Source organism: Pogona vitticeps, chromosome 2 (assembly GCF_051106095.1).
Source record: "Pogona vitticeps strain Pit_001003342236 chromosome 2, PviZW2.1, whole genome shotgun sequence".
Classification (NCBI taxonomy): domain Eukaryota; kingdom Metazoa; phylum Chordata; class Lepidosauria; order Squamata; family Agamidae; genus Pogona; species Pogona vitticeps.
The window spans coordinates 122947702-122972733 of NC_135784.1; the positions used below are offsets into that span (position 1 = coordinate 122947702).

Genomic DNA, 25032 nt, shown 5'->3' on the forward strand with positions numbered 1-25032 from the left:
GAAGTGCAGCAGCTGCCTTTTCCTTTCCCTCCAGTGGCCTACATTGCTGGAGGTTTGTTTTTCCTTTCTTTTTCCTACTCCCAGGGGGTTACAATGGGGTGGAGGCAGGTTAGTGGTGGTGCTGGCCAAGGCTCAATGGGGTGATCCCACACAGCGGTTTGCTTCTCACTGCATGTGGATGACCCAGGCCTGCAGGCCTGCCTGCCTGCCTTTAGTTTGACTCTTCTGGGGAGGATCAGCAGAAGACAAGGCAATTGCCATGGCTATGCCTTCTAATTTTTGCATCCTAGGGTTCAGCCATGGTTGCCCTGTCAGCCATCTCTTTTTCCTGAAAACAACTGACCTACTAAAACTGCTCGGGGGGGGGAGATCCTTCCAGTAGCACCAGCACCATCTTCCCTTCGTGCTTACTTGGAAGTTCAGGTGCACTTAAGTCATGTATCCAGTCAGTCTGTGCCAGTAAGGTGTTTTCTCACACACATCTGTGTGTTTTCTGGGGACAGTTGTATAGTCTCCTGTGCTGGGAAAGTGGAGTAGCTACATAAATGATTGTTTTGCATGTCACACAACTGGCTGGTGAGCTTTCTCATAAGCTCAAGTGGATTATGCTTCACAGTTCAAAATACCTCAGGACTGTTCCTCGGTGATAAAATACATAATTTTCTATCAAATTGCCAGGGAACTGTGTTTCATGGCAAGGTTGCAGGGAGGTGGGAGAAAGCAAACCAGTTTATGTACAATCTTGCTCCAGGAGCAGGTGGCCCAAGAAATGTTTCAGCAAATCAGCTTATTTTTACAAATCCAGCGATAAGGAAGGGAACACACATCAGAACCCCATGTCCCATGGGGGTGCATGATACCGCAGTTCTTGCCGGCACCTTTCTTTGGCTCTCTTATTTTCCAAAAGCTAGAAACAAAATCAGAGAATAAGTGTTATCAACATACACCAATGAAGAAGCTCTCCCCTATGTTCTGGCCATGTCAACCTTCTATTCAGCCAGTAGCTTAAATCCGATAGCTTGAATTGAATTTAACAAATTCCATTAAGGAGTCTAATAAACCAAACTCAGTGGCCTAAGACAGTTGAATTGTCTGATTTTGCTGTGCAGGTGATACATGCATTTGTTACTTCCTGTCTGGATTACTACAATACATTCTAGGTGGGGCAGTCTTTGAAGAGCGTTCTGAAAATGCTTCACCTGGACTGCTGACTGTCACTGGTTATAGGGAGCATACTGTGTAACTCTCCTATTACAGCAGCTTCACTGCTTGCCAGTCTGTTTCCACATCCAATTCAAAGTGCTGGTTATGACCTATATAGCCGTATATGGCTTGGTCCAGGCTGTCTGAGGGGCTTATTACCCCCACATGAGTTTCTTTAGCTTTTAAGATCTCCTTGGGAGGCCCTTCTCTCAGCCTCACCACCCTCACAAGCTTGATCTTGAGGATAGAATCAAAGCTACTGCCCCAAGAAGCCAGGTTGCCCCGGCCCGCTCTTGCCCTTCTTTTATCAGCAGGCTTTTAAGCTATACGTTTAATTTAGAGATTTTAAAAACTGTTTTAAAAAGAGTTTTTATGGCAATTTTTAACATAACATGTTCAATAGTTTTTTGGTGCTGTATCTTACAGGGTTTTTAATGGTGATTATTGTGTGGTTTTAATCAACTATGTCAGCCCTCTTGAGTCTCCTATGGAGAAAATAGCAACCTATAAATAAAATAAAGTAAATAAATACATCCAATCCAATCCAATCCGATACTTGGCGGAACGCCTACTCCCACCAAGTTCTACCCGTGTCACTCGTGTGAGCCAGGAGGTGAGGCTGAGGAGCCTGACGCCGAGGGAGGCCCGGAAGGAAAAAACAAGAAACCGGGCCTTCTCGGCGGTGGCTCCTCGCCTCTGGAACAACTTGCCTCCTGAGATTTGCGCAGCTCCCTCGCTGGGCATCTTTAAGAAACAACTGAAAACGTGGACGTTTCGGCAGGCCTTCCCTTAAGCCAACCACAGCTAATCCCTTCCAGTCAAGCCCTGATGTTTTCCTTTTCTCTCTTTACTGTGAGTCACTCTGTTTTCCATCTTGTTGCAGCTGTTTATTTATAATAATTCATGTATTTATATATTTTATGTTGTACTAGAGTGGTCGTAACTGACTAGATAGGCGGGATATAAATTCAATAAATAAATAAATAAATAAATTCTTGTCCCAATTAAAGTAATCCTATTGAATCAGTGAGATTTATGCATGTGTTTATTCGACAAATGGTTCAATGAGTTTATCTGAGTGGAGCCTAGGGTGGAGGACTTTGACTTGATCTGGGAAGAAAACTAAGAAAGAATTAGAGAAGGTGGGACTACAATCTACCATAAGTGAAACTTCCTCTTTAAGGGGCCAGGGATGGAATTGGGATTTTGCTGCGTTATCGCGCTCTCTGTAACCCAGCCACTTCCCTTCCGTAGCTGGCCGGCTTTGTCTCCGCGGCATTGTTGGGATCCCCGAGGCTTTTGGTCTTGGGTGATTTCAATGTGCATGCAGGGTCAGAGGTTACTGGGCCAGCTCTTGAGTTTCTGGAAACCATGGCTTCCTTGAACATGTCCCAACATGTCAATGGCCCCACCCATGTGGGTGGCCATACGTTGGACCTGGTCTTTTCCACCAATTGGAGCAAGTGTGGTCTGGTGGTGATCAACCTCGTGTCGCTCCCCTTGTCATGGTCAGATCACCACCTGGTAAAATGTAACGTCTCCGTGGCTCTCCCCCCTCACAGGGAGCAGGGACCTATTTCTATGATCCGCCCTCAAAGGCTACTGGATCTGGTTGGATTCCAGGATCCCATGAGAGATGTTACGGCTGACCTGGCTAGCGCTTCTGTCAATGCTCTGGTTGACAGCTGGTCTACTGCTGCCACCAGGGCTGTAGACACGATCGCGCCCAAACGCCCTCTCTGGCACAGAACTCGCCCGGCGCCCTGGTTTAACCAGGAGCTTCGAGCGATGAAGCGACACAGGAGAAGGCTAGAGCGTAGGTGGAGGAAGTGCCCGGCGGATTATAATTGGATAGCTGTTAAGGTCGCAACTAACCTTTACCTGTCTAAGGTAAAGGCTGCTTGTCGATCTTACTTCGCTAACCAGATAAGCAAAGCGTCCAACCAGCAGGTGGAGCTATTCCGTATAGTGCGCGACCTATCCGGAACTGGACTGGGTGATAGGCCTCCCCCTAGTTTTTTGCCTGACCAGTTTGCAGCCTTTTTAAAATCTAAAGTGGAGGCCATCCGCCGGGACCTCTCTCCTTTTTTGAACACAGTGAGTCGAGCAGAGATGTCCAGCGCTCCGTCTTGCCCGGTAACCCTTGACTCCTTTCAGCCTGTCACGCCTGACTCTGTGGCCAGGGTGCTTGACCGCTGCTGAGCCACCACCCCCTCCTTGGACTCCTGCCTGGCCTGGCTAATCAAAGCAGCCAGGCCGAAAACAACACAATGGGCCACTGCAATAATAAATGGGTCTTTCCTTGAGGGCAGGTTTCCTTCTGCCCTCAAGGAAACACTCATTAGGCCCATGAGAAAGAAACCTAGTTTGGCGGTGGACAAAATTGGCAATTATAGGCCCGTCGCCAATGTTTCTTTCATGAGCAAAGTGGTGGAGAGGGTGGTGGCGGACCAGCTTCAGGCTCTCTTGGAGGAAACGGATGCCCTGGATCCATTTCAGTCGGGCTTCAGGCCGCGCCACGGTTCAGAGACGGCATTGGTCGCCCTGTTCGATGACCTGTTGAGGGAGGCTGACGGGAAAAACATCTCTGTTGGTCCTCCTCGACATCTCAGCGGACTTTGATACCGTTGACCACGGTATCCTCCTGGGGAGGCTCTTTGACTTTGGAATTGGTGGCCTGGTGCTTGCCTGGCTCCGTTGTTTCTTGGAGGACCGTCCCAGAGAGTACAGCTTGGGGAGAGTGTCTCGGCCCCGTGGAGTCTCAATTGTGGGGTTCCACAGGGGTTGATTATCTCCCCAATGGTGTTCAACATCTATATGAGGCCGCTGGGCGGGGTCATCAGGGAGTGTGGGGCTTCGTGTCATCAGTAAGCGGATGATGTGCAGCTCTACATATCCTGTCTTCCAACTGCAGGTGATGCCGTCCTGTCTCTTCAGCGCTGCCTGGGGACCGTACTGGAATGGATGCAGGAGAATGGGCTGAGGCTGAACCCGGACAAGACAGAAGTTCTGAGGGTGGGTTCCCCCACTATTGGTGGCATGGGTGACTCTCTCTCATTTGGGGGGGTGACCCTTGCTGCCAAGAATGGGGTTCACAGCATGGGGGTACATCTGGACCCGACGCTCACCATGGAAACACAGGTGGCGTCGGTGGTCCGTACCGCCTTTTTCCACCTTTGGCGGATAGCCCGGCTGCGGCCCTATCTTGATGTGGGGGCCCTCACTACTTTGGTGCATGCGCTCGTAATCTCGAGATTAGACCAATGTAACACGCTCTACATGGGGCTACCTTTGAAGTTGATGCAGAAACTCCAGGTGGTGCAGAACGCGCCAGCCACACTCCTTAGTGGAGTAAGAAAATACCATCACATCTCTCCTATTCTGGCCTCGCTGCACTGGCTGCCCATCCGGTTCCACGTCGACTTCAAAGTTCTGATGCTTACGTATAAAGCCCTAAACGGTTTGGGGCCTCGATACTTGGCAGAATGCTTACTCCCACCCAGTTCTACCCGTGTCACCCGTGCGAGTCAGGAGGTGAGGCTGAGGAGCCTGACGCCGAGGGAGGCTCGGAAGGAAAAAACAAGAAACCGGGCCTTTTCGGTGGTGGCTCCTCGCCTCTGGAACCTGCCTCCAGAAGTTCACACGGCTCCCTCACTGGGTATTTTTAAGAAAGAACTGAAAACATGGATGTTTAGGCAGGCCTCCCCTCCCAGTTAATCCCTGACCTCTCCCTTACTTTCTTTATTATGTTTTCCCTTTTCCATCTTACAGAATTTTTAATTGTGTACAAATTCCTTTTATCTATACATTGGTTTTGTATTTTGTGTTTTGTGTTGTAAGCCACCTAGAGTGGTCAATATGACCAGATAGGCGGGGTATAAATGGAATAAATAAATAAATAAATAAATTTAAAGCAATAGTGGATACAAAAACAACAAAAACAAAAAAACATTAAAACAAACCCATGAAAGCAAATTCATCATTCGTTTTAATAAGCATCAACTGCTTCTGAAGGAGAAAAGTTTGATGAAACACTTGCGATATGCTATCTTTTTATGGACAGTATAAGGTTAAAATGAGGGATTGCTCAGGATAATTACCCAAGAGCGTTTCGATAAGCTTTGTGGTTCTTGGTTCTGGAAGATTGGGTCAGAGGCCCTGAAACCTGCCACCGAGTCATGCTACCTGGCTTAGGCACAGCCACTGATAGGTCAATTGATAGGCTTGAGCAGATGTAAAGACTACCATCTACTTGATAGTATATGCCTTCTCTCCAGAATGTGCTAATTCAAGATCTGTGTATCCATATAGAAAGCTTGGATCCACAGCTGAGGTAGTCTAAGAAAAGGGCAGAGCTGTGGATTTATTTGCATCCCTGAATTAGCCAGACAAGTTGACTCATATTTTTTTAGGTACTCGTGCTGTGAATGTATTTCTAACTAAGAATATAGCATATTTGTAAATATGTGCAAATATTACAAAATGATAGTAAATCTCATGTGACCTCATTCAAAACAATCCAATTTGGAGTAATCTTAGAACCTTTAAAATCTTGGAGAGATTTTGTCAATTAAAAAAGAAAGAAAGAAAAAACACACCAAACCTCCCTTGTTATTACTTAAAATAAAAAGAACATTGGAGAAATATATGCTTATTTTGCTGACATTGACCCAAAGAGTTGCAATAATAATAATACTGGATAGCCCCGTGGTTTAGGCATCTGGCTGCAGGTGCAGAGGTTGGGACTTTGACTCCCCACCTGTGTCCCCTGTGAAGTAAAGCCAGCCTGGGTGGCCTTGGGCAAGCTGGACTGTCCCAGGGCATCCTCAGAAGAAGGGAATGGGGAACCATTTCTGAGTATTTCCTACCTGGAAAACCCTGGAAAAGGCTCGCCATAAGTCAGAGTTGACTTGATAGCAACTGTTGTTGATAACGATTTTTTAAAAAAAACTTACTGAAGAAATGGAGATGTAAATAGGGCTTAGTCAAACCTATAAAATTAATTTTGGTAACTGTGTATGGCCACAATCTGTCTGCTAATCATAGGTATACAGTATGCTAGTCTCTCTAGGGCGGAAACTGCAGATTATCTGAAGACAGGCATGGAACTGCCTGAATGACATGTCCTTCTTTAATGCAAATTCTGGAAGAGAGTCCACAGGTTGACCAGTGCTGGAAAGCTTCCTGCTGCTACTGATAGCATTAAAGTTGGGGCAGCCTCTTGCCATGCAGGGAAAAAGGAGCCATTGGAGCTGCCCCAACTCCAGGAAAAAAACATTGCCTGCCAGCCAGTGCCAAGGTTGTGGCCTAGCACATTCTGGCAGTGCTCCTAAATAGGATTTTGGGCAAGGGTTTCTCCAGCCCTTCTTGAAGATTACAGGGATTTAACATGGCTCCCTCCGTGGTGCAAAACATGTGCTGTACCACTGCCTAATAGCTTATCCCCCACATCCCTCAGTTCTTTTACAGTACCAGGTTGTTATAAATGGCCATGACTATAGGGAACAGCATATGGAACCCATCTGGGGGTTTAGGTAAAATTAAGAAGGCAGGCAGATGCTTCCAGAAATAAATACAAACAATACAGGGCATTCACACTGCAGCTCTCCACGATTCCTATGAAAGTCAGCTTTTGTCCTCTAGTAAGAACAATGGATGCAAAGCCTTCCTCCCATGTGGGGCCTTTGAAATTATCACATCTTTGGCCAAGAAAGCTAGCATACGTTGCTGCATATTTACTGGCTCATGTCTTTCTTGAAATTTCTCAATCCAAAAATGGGAAGTCTTTTGATGTATTAAGTCTGCCAGAAATAGAGCAATTTTTAATTAATCCCACTCGCTTTTCTCCCCTTAACCTATCCCCTGAATCCCGAAGGTGAGAGGATCTAACTGGTCAAATCCCTGGTGTCACAAAACCCCACTAACATCCTTTTACATTCTGACTCCTTTGACTAGCTGTGCACTCAGTTGGCCATGGTGACCTCTACATTCTCTTCTACAGTTTCTAGCATAACTTAAGGGGTGTGTGTGTGGGGGGGGGGTTGTAGTTGGTGTTTTTTTTTTTTTTTGGAAATTAAGTTTCTTTTCCTCAAAAAAATTAAGCACAGGGCCCAATCAAAAGAAGATTTCTTTCTCCATTGCCCTGGACGGCTTGACTTACATTCCAGATTTAAAGCTAACAGCTAAGGAAAATTGAAGAGGAAACAGTGGTCTGAGGTTTAGTGGACAGGAAACTGAAAGCTTGGCTAGCAGACTCTCCTGCTCCTGAGCAAATATGTTCGATATTGTGGGCAGTGTTTTCTCTCTTCTGACTTAAACTGGCTAGGAATGTGTGATAGCACTTGTCACAAGACAGGGGGCATGCTGCGGGCAGTCTTAAACAAATTAATGGGCATCTTCAGAAGCAATACTGTATGCACATCTAATCACATACAGTTTATCCTTGGAAGACGCTTGGTTAGTAATAGCAAAAGAGCATTCACCATTATTAATCAATTTAGATGCATTTAAAATGTTTGTAGATGCCAAGAAACCTTCCAATTAGTCAGAATGACAATATTTGCTCCAAATTCTGCACAATGTTAATGTTGCTTGTCATTTTCTCCATTGCATTAGAGTAACAAATAGACTTATTCTGGCTAAGTTACAAATGAATGAGCCAAGTTCAGAACAATTTATTCTTCATATAAGATCTTGCAAGGAAGTCTGCTTGTTTTTTGTACATAAGTACAGAATCATTATCTGAGTAACTATAACTCTCTGTTTAACTCTTCACTGCCATTTCTTGAACCTTCCCGGGAAGAGTATACTGAAAGACCTCAGACCTCATCCTGATGGATTGTATTTTAAGCATTGGATGTCTGTTGCATTGTTTGGAAACCTTTCAGATAAAGGACTCTAGCATCGTGAAATCCTTGGCCAGAATCTTACTGGTGTTCACATACGATATGAATGACATGCTGGGGGAAAACTGATGATGCTCATATGGGTTGTGAGCCTGGTCACATGTCTGATGGCAAAACCAAGACATGGCCCCATACATAATCAGTTAGCTGCAATTACTATGTAAACTGTATGCAAGCACTAATAGGATTCCAATCATTGATTTTCCAATGTAAATTGCAACCCGAGCTATAACTACCTTTCCACATAATTCTGTTGTATGGAGGTGCATTCTGTTGTGTTCTATGCATAGCAGTGAGACAGGACACAGGTAAGAAGCAGGGAAAGGACCGTTTCTTTTTCTTCTGTTCACCTGTATTCCATCTTTTTTCCCCTATTGCATTTGCAGTTCTCTCAAGATGTTCTGCAGTTCTTTTGTTTTTAAACTTTCTTGTCTGTAAAGAAAGGATGAAATCTGCCCCCTTCTTTTTACCTTGCATTTTTTGGGGTTTGAACTACTGTACAGTTGTAGCCTTGCCCAGATCTAAAAACTGCCCTTTATAATCAGCCCTTCCCCCTTTCCTCCTTGTTTTAATACAAATACAAGGTTTGTTGCTGGTGCTATGAGCACACACATACACCCATCAGCCATAGAAATCAGAGTTGCTATTTTTTAAAAAAAAAAACACTTTAAAAATAGCAAGCCTCCTTCCCGCTCTTTTCCCAGTGTGTGCCAAAATAATCATGTCTTCTCCATGCTTCTAACTCATCACACCTTTGAAAGGAAAATTCATATTTTTCTTGTTAAGAGAAGCTACTTAATTCCAGCTTGCTAACTGATAATAATGGCACTTGCAGGCAGGTTTAAAAGACAGTGGATATAGAAAAGTTAAGGTAGCATAAAAGCTTTGTCTGAAATTGACCTTGTAAAGATGTATTCATAAAGCACCAAGAATTTATCCATGCTATTCACATTATTCTAGAAGAGAGCTTCCCATGTAATTGTACAGAGGTGAGTGCAATTGGCATCTAAAAAGCTGACTATGTTACCATCCTGGAGTCTGTTTTTCCATTGAACTGAAAATTATCTAGCATAGGGTGGGGCTATAAATCCTTGGAGGGAAGTGGGAGAGAAGCTGCAAAAATATTCTTCTCACACCACAACAGGACAAGGCATTTTGTGGCATTTACAAAAAGAAAGAAGAAGTCAGGGTTTTTTTTGTGCAAAATAATGCTTTAAATACAAATGGCTCAACATAAATTATACAACATGGACAAAACGGTTGCTGCTTTACTGCCCAGATTTTGAAATATAAGCAGCATTGGAAGGGGTGTTTGTGCCCTAATGGTCAATTCATTGTTCTGTGAAGTATTTAGCCAGTGTTTTTTAAATATCCCTTGTCTATGGTTATATCTCAAAGGTTACTTTCACCTATTGAAGCTTCTGGAAAATATAAACTGTCAAACTCAAAAAGTCTCCAAAATTGTTACCCAAAATGTACTCACGCTGTTGATACCAGCAGGTCACCTTCTGCCCATCTCCATTTTCCTTCTTCTTCAAGGTCAGTCATACCCAGCCAATGAATCTCATTGTTCAGTCTATCTTTTACAAAGCCCTGGAAGAGGGGGAAAACACCCCTAGTATAATAGATTGTACTTATTTCAACCAAAATCCTGAATATTTATTAGGAAGAAAGCTCCTACCTTGTTTGTTTGTTTGTTTGTTTGTTTGTTTGTTTGTTTGTTTGTTTGTTTGTTTGTTTGTTTGTTTACCAAGTGCTATGTTGAGTATGGCCAAACTTAACTCTGGCCAGCTGCAAGCAAATTTTAAAGCCTTATGGTATTTAAAAAACCCAATAAGCATGACATCCAAAACAAAAGTAAGCAAGTAAGCAGCATGAAACCAGCTACAGATAATGGTACAGATAGAGATGATCTAAAAAGGAAAACAAATTTGTTCATTGTCAGTCAAAATCACAGCTGTGGGCAGATTCTCAATCAGCAATACACAAATTGAGAAGCCTAGGGGAATTTAAAAGGCTTCACCTGCCAGCGGAAAAGACTATGGTGTAGCTCACTGGTTCTTAACCTTGGGTTACTCAGGAGTTTTGGACTGCAACTCCCAGAAGCCTTCACCACCAGCTGTCCTGACTGGGGTTTCTGGGAGTTGCAGTTCAAAAGCATCCGAGTAACAAAGGTTAAGAACCACTGGCATAGCTGTCGGACAAGTATGAGACACCAAGGTGCCTCTACTATGAAGGCTTTTTTTGCTGCTCATCCCTTACAGCTACTCATTTGACAAGGGCAAGTGGAGAAGACCTTGAAGTCCAGGAAAGTATATGCAGGAGGAAGCAAACTGTAAAAAAAGTGACCAAGAGATGCTAAGGGTCTTCAAGGTTAGCATCAACATTTTGAATTGAGCCTAAAAATTGAGCCGCAGGCAGTTTGAATAGCAGATTACTGATATGATACAATGATATTGGCAAGTCAGCAATCTTGATGCTGTCGTTTAGACCAAATGACAACTATGGTATTTGAAGGCACCCAATCTATTGCAGTAATCTGTGTATAATATAACTCCTTGTATTACAGTCATTCTGAGTACTGATGAGAAAACATTGTCAAGCAACACTGAGCCCAAAATGGCCTTCTGCATTCATGAGCTTATCTGCAGACCTCAACAGTGCATGCAGCATGGTGGTGTCACACTTTTATTGCTAGCAGAATAATAACAAATAATTTTGATGGCTGAGAGTTCATCAGGAAAAATAACAGTGGCTTTTAAAAAATTACTTTTAAAACAAAACATTTATGTCCCACCGTTCTCAAGCATTCCTTTAAAACCAGTCTTCTTCATTTTTCCTACTTCTCCAAACAGCAGTGGAAATGCAAGAATGCCACAGTCATACGCCTCACCCAAAAAGATGCTGCATCATGGTTTAAGGAAAGGGACTCACTTGTTCCTGATCAGTCCAAATGCTGACCAAATGAGACTGCCGATTAATACAGTCCCACTGAGCGTCAGTCCAGTTTTTCTTCTCTTTTGAAAAGTAATAGCAATTTTCCTCTTCCTTCTCCCAGCCTCGGGGGCACGAAGTAAAGACAGAGGAGTTTCCATTGTCACAGAGTGATGCTGAGAAGTCAATGCGATAAAAAACTTTATTAACACTTTACAGAGGCTACAGAAGTACACAGAAATTGCTGGCAATTAGGTGAGGTGGGCTGGGGAAATAAATCCCCTGGGTTCCAAAAACTATGGGAAATTTACATGTTTTGCAGCTCACTTTTGGCCACTAAGCAACATTGAACCCCAGGGGCACTGTTTCGTAAATACTCTGAAAGCAGGTTGGAGCAATACATTCTCCATTCTGATCTTACGGCTATACAGTATATGTCTGCAGAGACTGGCTAAAGTATTCTGATCTCTCTAGAAGGGCCACAAATGCAAAAGTCAAGACATATTGTATCCCTAACTAATCATTCTGGTAATTGTCCTGTGTTGACATCTACACTTCACTGCCTGCCTTGGCAGGGACAACATTTGTCAAGCCTCAAACTAGTTGCACTCTACTGGGCAAATGCACGGGGGGGGGGAACGACGGGATGGGTTTCCCCACATCCTGAGATGGTAACCCATTCAAATACCAAAGCTTGGTCAGTGACACAGTGATTTCTCCAGGTCAGCTTCCTCCTCATATTCATAGGTTTATTTTCTGTTCCTGTATTACCTCTCTATCACTCCTTGTCATTCCACTCCTAAAGGCTCCATCTTGCTCTTTTTCTTTACAACTGTCCTGGGTTGGAGATAGGAAGCCCAGACATGCAACCTACAATTTTGCAGCTACTCAGAATGTAATGTAGGTTGACTCCTCCTGCTGGTTGTTCCTACACTGTTCTGCAGGGGAAACTTGCAGATTGAAAGGCAGTCATAGGGATCCTCCTTGCTTCTCAAATCACCCAAATACAGAACTTTCCCAGTTGTGCCTTACCTGCGATCTCCTTAAGTTTATAGTAGTTGTTGCTTGGAATCATTTCCAAAACAATTTGCATTTTTCCTATATAATCCTCATACTTCTTCACTGAAAGGCAAATCGAAATGTCCACAAAGTTCAGTCAGATGGGGGTGTTCAGGTTGCCACTATTGCCACACAGTAATAACCCTGCTGATTGAATTGTGTAAACTGATTTGGACTTCCCGTAGCAGCAATGAAAGAATGAATCACTCTGTAGCCTGAATACTTAACACATTTTAAAATAACACTGCCCTTCTCCCCCGCTCCCTGCCAAGATTTCCTGAAGGAGCAGTTTTCTGAATGGAGTAAATCATCCTTAATATTATGGGACCAAGACTAGCAATAAGAGCAGAGTAATCATGGCATGCTGGAAATAATGTCCTTCACTCCCATGTTGCAGGTGTTGCTTGCTTTTGATCATGTGCTCTTGTCCTTCATTCCACATACTCAAGAGCAGCCCTCCCGTCAGCCAAAGTGAAGTGGTTCCCCTCAGGCAGTGACACTGGATGAATGGACCACCATGTCACACTTGCCAGTGTAAGAAGCACAAGGCTTTTGTGAGGTGGATGAAATGTCAAGTTACTCCACACCAGGTAATATCATCTAAAACATCTTGCCCAAATCCAATAGGTGGCATCTTTCTTTCCTGCCACCTTCCTCCCAATTAAGGATGTGGGGTGTGGGTTTTTAAAACTTTTTTTCCTTTATGCTTTTGCAAGGAAATGGCATCTACTGCAAGCAGGCAAAAACCTTTCTCTCCAAGCAAGCCTTCCCTCAGTAACTAGCTACTTCTGTGTGATTTTTTGATAGATTGTAATGTATTTCTATTTTGACTGGGTATTTTGTATTACTTGTGTAATACGAAATATCTGTGTTTTCTATTTCTCAGAGTGACATTTTAAAAAAATTATACTTATTGATCTGTTTCTTAATATTGCCTGCTAATTATGTAAGATGCTTCCTTATTCATTGTTTACAGTTTTAAATATCATATTTTAATGATGTTAACCACTGTTTTATACTCATTGTTTTCAACTTTAAATATTGTCTTTCATTGTTGTAAGCTGCCTTGGGTCCTTTTCAAGAAGAAAGGTGGGGTACAAATATTGTAAATAAATAAATAAATACTGTGAACCATCATGCCTACCTCTGATCAGCTTCTCTGAATAGTTGGTTTTCAAAGTATGTAGCTCCTCTGATATTGCTGTGTCTGAAGAAGAAAAATGAAACAAAAACATGGTTCTTCTCCCCTTTCTTATGCTGCTGGAATAAACTTTAATTTGAGCCCCAATCTCCCTGCAGATCATTTGATGGCTATCATGTTGAACAAACTTTAGTCTGGGCAAAAGCTTTGTTCCTAAAAACCTATCCGGTAACACAGATTCATTGAAATATAGCAAATGTTAACTCAGTGCAGGGTATTCTCAAAGAAAAACCTCTAGAACATGGACAAACAGCCGGGAAAACCTACAACAACCATCAGCGCAGGATCTTTCTCACTATTTCTCAAGTCAGAGAAGCTTAGAAGGTGAAGTAGCAAAATGTATAATTTTTAAAAATGGGGGAGCAGCAAAATATTTTTAACATTTCCCCCATAAATTAGAAGCAGCTATCAAAACAGAGCCATATGTATGTGGCTTTCCATTTATAGGCAGTGGTAGAGGATAAAGCTGGTTAGGGTCAGAGGCTGTTGAGGAGACCCAGTGGTTGGTCTGTCAGGAAGGAGCTCCCATTTGGCAGCTCAACACAGGGGGCATCTGTCCACCAAGCTGTTGTAGGTTTTCAGTTCTAATCCCTGTTGTGCCTGACACTATCATTTAAATAGCCTTAGTTTTGCCTGAAGTGAATCACTTACACTTCAACAGGAACAGAGACAAGAGACCTGCCCACATCACAAAGCATACAGCTACTAGGACATAGAGAATGATCACATGAAGACTTCTTTGGTCTTTCCTTTCTGTAGACTTAGAGACAGAAGGATCTGTGGAAAAGGAGACAAGAAGTATTTAATGTGCAGCCATTAAAACATTTATTAGGAGGAACAGATCATTAGAAATGAAGAAGTGCTAGAGTAATGTAACAAACATTATCTAGACAATAATCTTTCATTTTTCAGTCTCCCCATCCAATGTAACAAAAGATTAGAACTTATACGTATTTTTAAATGCTGAATTTTATATATTAACATTTAAAAACTATGGAGAATTAGAGAATATAATGAGAAGCAGCAGTTAACCAATTTGTATAATTCTAGACTTAGGATATCAAATGAGGAATCAACAGTCTGTTGAACAGTGACAAGCACTGGTGATGATCTAAAGGAGGATCTTTGCATATATCATGACCTAGAGATAGATTTGGATCTGCAGTAGATTGTAAAAAATTTCTTCCCAGCAACCAATCAGCTTTCCCTGCTCCCAGATGAGTTCATTGAAGTGTGTAATATGCAGTAAAGTAGTTACAACTTTTTCTGTTTGCATATGTAGTTCATCTCAGTGCATGGGACCTGTGATGCAGGAGTTTGTTGCACCATCTTCTGAACCAACCTATCATTCTACCCTGCAAGCCACCATTTTGCCTCTGGGTTCTATTGGTGGCCCTCCCACTGCAGTACAAGACTAGAGGGAAGTAAATCACACAGTCCTCAATGTTGCCTGTCCCTACTCTAAAGTCCATTACAATCTTACAGGGGAGAATGTACCCAAAGATCTGTTTTGAGAAAGATGGCTACTCAGAGGGGTGCAGAAGGCTAGATTAAATAACCCCAGAGATCAAGTTTTCTTTTTAAGAGTGAAAAGCAGAGAGGAATTCACCACCTTCCTCTTATAAGAGTTACATAAAACTTCCTAGAGGAACAGGTTCAGGAGAGACAGTCAGCTTTTCTAGAAAGAAAGAAAAAATTAAAATGTCCATTATGACTAGGTAGCTTGAGAGGCATTCGGGACTTGGGAAAACAGTATCAGATTCAGAGAAATCCAGAGGTCTGATATGTTTTTTCCTAGCCTGGAATAGGGTATGTTTGTTAGACTGAAATTTCAATAAAGAATTAACTTTAGCAAACAAAGCATTTAAAAAAGTTTCTAAGTTAAATCTTTTCAACTAGAAGATTGGTAAGTAAAAATCAAATTACGTACTTGTGACTTTAAACACACGTTTTAAATACATAGTTACAGCTGGTCACCTCTCTTTTTGTAAACAAAGCAAGCCTTGGAGCCCTGATCTACTTCGGGATTACTCCAGTTTCCCACTGAAGCTTCTCCCTGAGGTTGTATTTGTTTAAATCAAGGAGATATCTCCACAGACTGGCTTTGAAAAACAGCGCTGAAATGGCTAGCTTCTCCACACACGAACACCGTTCCTGCTTAAAAAATCTTCTACCTTCAATTTCTACTTAAAATCACAACTGTTTTGATCTTAAGCAACATTGTAATATCAGTTCATTAGATGTTGTGGAAAGCCACCCAAATGTAAAATTATGTGGAATGGTACAATCTTAGGAAGATTAATGAAGCTGTATTCGGCATACGTATACTGTGCATATTAGTTAAACATTAAAAAGTTGCACTCACCTTTTAGCAATTGTATGAATCTAACCTGATTGTTTTAACCTATGGAACTCTGTAAATTCAACAAGGTAAACAGACAACCAGGACTGGGAGGGATTTATTTGTTCCTTCTTGGGAGACAGTTTATATCAAGAGCTATTAGCCACAGTGGTTAATCTCAGGCGTCTATGATGTCCTTTGCCAGGGCATGATTGCCCAAGATTTTCAAACTGCTTAGCTCATAAGTCCCCAGGCAGTCATTAATGACCCATTCAGAACCACTTCTGCTCATTCATGGTGAATGAAATCCTTCTTGCTTTATTGAAGACAAACAGATGAGCCTAGAAGCTGCAACAACGTTCCTCCTACCTTCCTTGCTTTTCATGACTCCTGCTTCTTTCACAGCTGAAATAACTCTTTCTGAGGACTCCCTCTGACTTTGAGGAACCCTTGGAGTCACAAAACTGGCATCATCATAATCATTTTCGTTCTCCAAACTATTGGGTGAATATAATTCTTCTATAAAGAAGAAAAAGAAATGGAACCACTCATGAGTGAAATGAAATGCTTCCCTATTGTTTCATGTAGGTCAAATTCAATGGACCCTATGCTAGTCCCAAGCAGAACAGACCTGTTAAATCAGTCACTGGATAGATCTTATGTGGATGAACGGGACAAATAACTTCCTAAATTATTTCCACCACCCTCACAATTTACTCTGGATCATGAGAAAGGTATATAATCAGGGGCTACCAGGAACTAACTCCTCTTAACCCCGGGCAATAAGATTTGGGAAAGAAAATCCACCAATCAGATACTGCAACGTCCAACTGGAAAGTGGTTTCTATACCTTTAGTCATATGGGGAAGAAGTGGTCATGGAAATTGGTGAATGACAACTGTTCAACCCAAGAAGAATGGAAGAGATGAAAAGATATGGACTAGAACTTCGCTTATGGTTCCTGAAGGGAGAGTTGCAGAAAGAAAAATGTAATCTTCTGTATGAGACTGTATGGAACTGACATTTAATATCTGACAGGAAAACAATGGAGCAGAGATTCTAGTTCATGGGGACAAATATAAGGGAGTTTAACAGGGAGTGGTATTATATTTTCAAACTTTTCCCTAAACCAACCCCTGAAAGACTGGGTTGGGGATGCTGCTTTTACAGGGCACTTGATCAGGTGTTGTTGTTGTTGTTTTTACCTCAAACACAATCTTCTTCCCACAAGAAAAGATTGCTAGTATATCACAATGGGTTTCCAGATGATGCTACTATAAGGTGATTCCGAGAGTTCTCCTAGTCCATATCTTTTCATCTCTCCCATTCTTCTTCAGTTGAAAAATTATTAACATTGTTAATCCAGACTATATATTTTCTTGGGTGTTCTTATCCTATAGGCATCACTGAGCCTCTAAACCTCAAACAACCAACACCAGTGCTTTCCCATGGAACAGAAAAAGGCAGGCTAGGGATTTCCAAGAACCATTTTCAGTACCCATAATGTTTCAAAGGACACATCAGTCTCAAATGGCAAAATGGCTTGAACTCTATTCCAATTTTTGAAAGAAAAAAAAAACCTTTGGGGAGAAATTTTGTTTGTTTTAAAGCAAAATGGCAGTTCATGGAAGCTACCAAGAGCAGAAATTATCATATTCTAATGACAACAGGTTTGGTGAGTATTATAAATCCTCCTGAAACCTGATAGTACTTCTGACGATCAAGCAAAACTAACAGGGACGCAGTTCCTTCATTCAGGGCTTGATGGAGATCATCTACCAAGGCACTCAAAACAATTTATGTCCCTTAATCAAATCATAAGCAGAATGAAACGAATTTAAGTAATTTGTACTATCCAGGAAAAAAAATGGAATTGAGATGTTCCCATGCATGTGAACATCCTGCCCAAGAATGGACATGAAACAGTGACAGTAACCATACCAACTTACTTGTTTTGAGAGGAAAAGGAGGTGCCCCAGCACAAACGTATATTCCTGCCAAAAAAAATAAAATAAAAAATAAAAATATTATGTTCAAATAACAGACTTCTTCTTAGCAGACTCCATCTCCACTAGCATAGTAAGAGCACTGCAATTTTAGGATCAGGTAAGCCCACTGTTTTTTCAGAAGCTGACCAGTTTTCCTTGCTGGTAAGGGTCACACCCAAGATAAGCTATCCTCTTGTTGCTTCTTCTACTTTCTGGAAAATGAAGAAATTGGTTAGACTTTAATTCTGAGTTCTAATAGGTTTAACTTCCAGTAGGTAGCAGAGGAGTCAGTATCTTCTATTACATTTCAAGGTCTGATTATCTGATCTAGAAGGACATCATCCACGTCTTGGATGTCTGAGTCACCATTATGACTCTCTCATTTCCCTCTTCTGTAATTTTTATACAAATGTTCTCAACCAGCATTTCATGCTACAAATCATAGGTTTTCTCATAGGTATGCATATATCTTTTACATGTAGTGCTACTCCTTTTCTTTCCTGTTTAGCCTATTCCTTTTGAACAGATTTTAACCCTCAATCACTTCTTTCCAATCATGAATCCAACTCCTCTGCAAAACATACTATGATTCTAAATACAGTGGTGCCTCGCATAGCGAGGTTAATCCGTTCCGGATTAACCTTCGCTATAGCGAAACATCGCTAAACGGAATTTAAAAAGCCATAGAAACACATTGAACTTTGTTCAATGCGTTCCTATGGCTTGAAAACTCACCGTTAAGCGAGGTTCTGCCATAGTGCCGCCATTTTCGCGCCCTCGGTAAGCGAGGGCAGGGAGCGAAAATGCGGCGCGGACCTTCCAGCGGCCATTTTGGAACTGCCGATCAGCTGTTCTCCCCCTGCTTCGTTATGCGATATTCGCTAAGCGAATCGCTTAGCGAATATCGCAAAACAAAAAATCCCCATAGGGGCCATCACTGAGCGAATGCTCCAGCGATGGCCCAGAGCGCCTCGTTAAGCGATTTCATCACTCAGCGAGGTGCTTGTTAAGCGAGGCACCACTGTATGTCAAGGGAATCCTTTCAAACCATATCTTGTAGACTTTTGCTTGTTTTGTTTTTGGTTGTCGTGGGTTTTTCGGGCTCTTTGGCCGTGTTCTGAAGGTTGTTCTTCCTGACGTTTCACCAGTCTCTATGGCTGGCATAGAGACTCTATAGGTGGGGCTCGTCAGCCATGGAAGGCAGCCCATCTTGGAGAAGGAAAACTCCGATTTCAAACCTCCACTGCCTTGTGGCTATATCCACCGATGGAAAAGGCTTCAGGAGTTAACCTCGAGGCAAAATCCGGAGCTGGAGTCCCGAAGGCAGCTCGTGTCGTTCTGCCAACTCCTGCAACGTTGCTGGAACCAGTCGTATTGGCTCTTGCCTTTCCATTGGACCATTTCAGCAACGTGGAGAGGGGGGATTTGCTGCTTGGGTAACAGCCTATCCTCCATATTACCTTACCCGGGCTTCATGCTCTGGAGAGGACACTCCTCGATTCAGAGCATGTTACCATAGTCTCTCGAGACTGAAGGATGCCTATGATGGCTGGCATCTTCAGAGGACTACAGTAGGAACTCTGTCCATGCTCTGTTGCTGTTGAGTATTTATAGCTGTGGGAACAGCTTTTGTCACATGTTCTAGATGGGTGGTATATAAATCAAATAAGTAAGTAAGTAAGTAAGTAAGTAAGTAAGTAAGTAAGTAAGTAAGTAAGTAAGTAAGTAAGTAAGTAAGTAAGTGTAATATTTACCAAAGGACTGGATCTTATTGGATTTGCATAGCTTTTTTCCCTTGAACTCCTCTGTCACTGTTCCATGTTATATTTCAATACAGTATTCAGAATGATAAACATAGCAGAAATGAAATATTATTTAATGGGTAACCTTGACATTAGCAAATGACTAAATTTTTGTCTATTTGACAATTCAGTAGGGTGATGAATTAGAGATACACTGAGATAACAGCAGAAGTGCCTGGAAAGTAAAATCGATCTTGATTTTCTTCTAATCACCCTACAGTTGCGATATCCAAGCTATGACTGCCAGGACTCTTTGGCAGCTCAGTTTAAAGTCCCCCTACCACAAAGCCCTGCTCAAGTGGGAGACACACTGAACCCTTTGGTGATGCCAGAAAGTAATGTCTTTATCCACAGCTGAAAACTGGATGAAACACTGCACTGCAATTTTGTTTATCTCTGCAACTTTGTTTAGAGTTCCCCTGACTGTACTTGACTCAAATGTGCTTCCCAATCTTGCATATGCAAATCATATGATGAGCTAAGGAAGAACTGAGAAATACCGTTGCTGCTTACTTCGTATACAAAATCATTGCTTTTAAAATTGCTTTATAGATTGAAAATGGAAGGTTGGATTTTTTTAAAAAAAATGTATGCAATGCAAGAGAGCACCATTTGTGACCTGTGGATCAAGGCACTTAATGCACCTCATTATTCTTTTCTTTACTGTATTTTTTCTCTCTCCTATACTTTTAACAGCTGCAGGAGACTCAGATGCGTAAAAGCTACCTATTTCCTAAGAATGGGAATTTCACAAAATTTGAGGTGCTACATCAAAATCAAGTCTGCTGATGTGTTTTCTAAATCAGCAAAAAACTAAGTTGCAAGCATTCATTTTAGAGAAGGAAGTGGTCATACTCAGAAACACATAACGTGTCCAGAGTCCAAACAGTGTGGAAGAGTTGCAAGCACTTGTTTCAAAGCTGAAAAGAGGGTTTTCAGACACAGAGATCTGCCATCTGTTCAAGGTGGACACACATAGTTCAAGCAAATGAACAACAGAAAAGTGCTGCAAGCATCCATTTCCAGAGAGAGAGAGAGAGAGAGAGAGAGAGAGAGAGAGAGAGAGAGAGAGAGAGAGAGAGAGAGAGAGATGTTTCTAAGCTAGAGAGCATACTCCACGTACATAATACACCAGCAGACCAACCACGAGAGATTTACAAAAATGTTTTGAAACGAGTGGAGTAGCATACCCTAATAAGTATAAAGTATTGCCTACGGGGGAAGAATTAAACACAGAGGCTAAAATTATCTTACTGTGACTATGCTTCGCCTCATGTCTACATCCCTTCTTGCCAAATGGCAACCATCACACTAACCTGATCCAAAGTTAGGTTTACAGTCAGGATTACTTAGCTTGCATACAAAAGTGCTTTATGTGCTTAAAAACACATTTAAAATGCTAAATATTATTACTAGCAGTGGCGCTATAATTAAATTGTGACACGGAGAGTTGCTCTCATTGCTGTTAAAGAAGCCTCTGTCAGAAGAACGAAGAAAAAAAGTCTGTTTAGATGAGTCATGTAATGTTTTTATCTCTAAAGAGGTTTTACTGAAATGATAGAAATGTATTTTATTATGACAAATTGTACAACTATATCGGATAGCTAATTTTTGTATTTCATAATATTAACCCTTTGCAGGTAGAATGTTCGCTGTTGTTGCTGTTATTAGCTTGTTTGTTTGAAATTGTCTGAAGGCTTCTTCCATAAAGTACCTACCTGCGATATAATAACAGCAATGACAGAATTAAATAGTGCATCTCCAGAGCCCCTATCCTATGAGGAAAAGACCTGGCTTCCGTTTTTCAAAAATGTGTGTCTTTGAACATGTGTGGGTGGCTTCCCGCTTTTGGCATAAAGTCATTTTCTTTTTAAAGTATGAAATATCAAGGCAGTCCCACAGATCTTTACTCAGATGAAGAGCATTCAGATGGATCGCAGTCTGAAAGATAGATTCTGAAAGGAGAGCTCGGCCCCACCCGAGTCTGTCAACTTCAGAATTTCTTTCACATACAAAGTACACATGCTTACCCCTTGTTTCCTGTTCCTAGTGGAGGCAGAGTACAGTTACAGCATGCAAAAAGCTGCTGAGGAAAACTAGCCTTTATCATAACCCCACTAATGCTAATTAGCATGGCTGCATATGATGTGTATACAAAATCAAATCACTTCCATTTTAATTCTGCAAGGCTCTGAAAAAGCTTCAGTCACAGCGGCGACTTCTTGGCTAAACTCAATGAAAGGCAATAACATGTTCAATTTTTGCAAACAATTGGGCAGAAGAATAAATACATGTTTTGTTTCATATCTCTACTTCTACAAGTGCTATAGACCCTAAGTCATTCTTATTTTTCTTCTTTTATTCTTGCCATCTTGGGACTCTTTGCTTTAAATTAACTGTTAAAATCGTAAATTTATATTATATTTTATATCATTTTGTTTTTTAATGTAAAACTGTATATTTTAAATTGTTTTTATCTTCTAAGTTGTGAGCCACCCAGAGTAGACTATGTCTAGATGGGCGGCATATAAATGCAATAAATAAATAAATACATTTTTCAAAATGAAATCTGGAGACCCACACCAGCCAGTAGAGTAAATATGCCCCATCTACACAGGTAAAATCTGGACAACTGGGAGTTATTGCAACCCTGCATCACAGCACAGAGGCATTTTCATGATGCACTGCAGCTTCAGATTCCTGTGATGGAGAGAACATTGCAGAACAGTGGTGTTGTTTTGTAAAATCTGTGTATAGAATAGACAATTATTGCTAGAAGATTAGAAGTTTGGATAAGAGGGATCATGCGTTTGGAAACACTATTTATTCTCCCTTAACAATCTTGCTAAATTGCTAAGTATCTCTTTTTCTTAGGGAAACTAAATGCACCCAGTGAATTGGGCACCTGGATACGAAGCTAGATGTTGGGAATCTGCTGTGCCTCCTAAGAGAAGAGCCAGCCTCTGTAGCTTTGGGCAAGCTGCACAGACTCAGGGGACCCCCAGAATAAAGGTATAGCAAACCATTTCTGAGTATTCTGTGCTTTGAAAACCCCTGGAAAAGGTCACCCTGAGTCAGAACCAGCTTGATGGCACATAGTTATTATTCTTAACAATAAATCACTGAGAATGATTAGGAGAAACTCTTTCAGAAGATTGAGACATATGCCAGCAGAAACCATGCCTTTTTCGCTTTCTTTCTCTTTTTCTATCCTTACCAGTTCCTTGGTAAGAATGTTGTAGCCTATATGGATAAACATCAGTTACAGAGACACTAAGAAGACATTAAAAATGTTGGACTCTGGCTCCATAAACATCTTTGTAGTACAGCATCATGCCTTACGGTAGCCATATACAAAGTGGAAATAGCCACAATGATATCCAATATCTGGTAGGAGATTAACAACACCAAGAAGAAACATCTGGCTATATCCCAAGATATCTGAAGAAAGATCCACCTGTTTTAAGCCATGCCCCCACTCATGCTTGAACAGTATATTTATGAATAAATGAAAATGTTGCAACACCATCAATAAGCCTCCTTTATCTTGACTCAACTGTGAACCAAGCCCAAATAAGCATTACATCCTTGGAACTTCCCACTGTAAAAATGGTTGGAGCCACAGGAAGTGTCAGGTATAGACAGAAAGCAGAGGATGACTGGGAGCTGAGGAATTCCAAGGAAGGTCCAAGTGACGGCTTCTCCCTCCTCTTCATTGTTCTGCTTCTCATCACCGCATGGAAAACGACGGCTTCTAGGTCTGAAAGGTCTTATGCACGACTCTTACATGCATCAACATGTGATTTGTTGCCTGGGCCCATGTCTGACTGGACTACCCAGTACTGTATCTCGCTTCCAGTACTGGATATTTCCAAAACCTTAAAAAAGCACTTTTAAAAAATCTTAATGGAAAATTATTATTTTTAAAAAATTATTCTATACTGTTACCAAAACCCTAGGGTATGCTTAGTGAAGCGAAAGCATATGTGTGCTTCCCTCTTTATGAAAAACAATTGTATCTGTCCCCGCCTCCCTCCTCCATGCTTCAGAAATTCGTCCTATTCTAGAATGAAAGATGATTGAGAAATATCTCTGAGGAAGTAGACTCTGTCCAGCGAATGCCCAAATTATAATGTGTGCCTTTGTTTTCAAAGTGGCACAAGAAATTATTTGTTCCCAAAGACTGAACAAGCTACGGTGGTGGTGTTCATTGATTTTGAAGGGAGTAGCCTAAATGTCCCACCTACAAGGCTGGAACACACCAAATGCTTTTCTTTCTGTGCTCATTCCTTCCACCCATCTCTGTCCTTACCTTTGGGTTGTAATTCTGTGCTGGAACTTTGTGTCTCGGGATCTGACAACCAGTTTCCATATTGTGCTTCCATTGCCATACCTCTTGGCTTCACTGGTTTTAATAGGAGACTGTGCTTTCCTCCCTTTCAGCTTCACTCTCTAAGCACGCTACTACTATATGCCAGTTCTCAGTTCACTTAGCCTGACTAGCCTTAGTTTCTGTTCTTTCTTTTAGCAGCAGTGCTCCATGTACCACAATGTAAATAGTCATTGAAGCTTGTCCGGCATCTGCCAATAAGCTGCTTCTTACTATTACATGCCCTGCTGCGTTACCATTTACATGAAGATCTACCAACAATAATGTCTAAATTGACAGAAGCAATGATTCTGTCATCCTGCATCAAGTACGTAGCAGGTTATTGTGTACAAAATTACAAAACCATCTCCAATATTATAATTCTGCAATCCACACAGCTGCCATGAGTACTAGCAGATCTACATAAATCTACAGCAGATCACGACTACTAGTGCTTCATTTGTACACTACTGTAAAATGGTACTTTTCAGTGTACTTAGATACTACAGTGATGAGGCCAGTGTCTGGAAGTCCTACGTTCGAGCTCCCGCTCAGTCATGAAGCTCACAGGGTGACGTTGGGCCAATCGCAATCTCTCAGCTTAAGTCATCTCACAAGGTGGTTGTTTTAATGAGAAAACAGTGGGGAGGGGTATTCTTGAGCTCCTTCAAGAAAATGCTGTATGTAAATGTAATAAATGCACATTAAAAAATCACAAGAGCTCCATTCCCACAGCATTACCAGAAAACCTACATTGGTTTCTAATTGCAGGAATACCATTTTTCAAAATATACACAAAAGTCTTGCTCTATAACATTTTTCTCATTTCCTTCATTTAACAGAAGAGGGATATGAAATACGGTTTGCCTGATTCCTTGGCGATCTTGAGTTTTAAAGTCATAATGGGCAGAGGAAGGTATAGCGCTGGCACAGCAGCAAGTACACCTAGAAGAATGGAGGCCAGATATCTGAAGCCTGCCCCTTGTTCGAGCTTTGATGCCAGAGGCCAGATGCAAGGTAACTTGCTCAGCCAACCCTCCGCTCTATCCCTAATCTTGTTGAATGCCAGATCCACACTAGATAAAACCCAACTAATTCAGGACTTAATCCTGGATGATTTAATAGATCTGGTTTGCATTACTGAGACCTGGGTGGGTGCAGAGGGCAGTGTAGACCTTTCACTAATCTGCCCACCCAGATATTCCATCCACCATCAGGACAGACTGGAGG

At 41.7% G+C, this 25032-nt stretch overlaps 1 protein-coding gene across 2 annotated transcripts; it reads right to left on the reverse strand.

The window, feature by feature from the left end:
• Positions 1–53: 53 nt before the first annotated feature.
• Positions 54–23919, reverse strand: LOC110082674 (hepatic lectin). 2 transcript variants are annotated; one of them, XM_020800408.3, is made up of 9 exons: positions 23746–23919; positions 17593–17637; positions 16013–16162; positions 13954–14079; positions 13246–13308; positions 12075–12164; positions 11043–11218; positions 9592–9701; positions 54–907 (listed from the first exon to the last, which is right to left on the reverse strand). In XM_020800408.3, exons 1-9 carry the CDS (start codon positions 23822–23824, stop codon positions 775–777), a joined length of 972 nt encoding a protein of 323 aa, XP_020656067.3. In that variant the 5' UTR covers positions 23825–23919; the 3' UTR covers positions 54–774. The 2 variants fall into 2 exon arrangements, with proteins under 2 accessions (XP_020656067.3, XP_020656069.3); XM_020800410.3 differs by lacking the exon at positions 12075–12164 and having other exon boundaries at positions 499–907.
• Positions 23920–25032: the final 1113 nt, after the last annotated feature.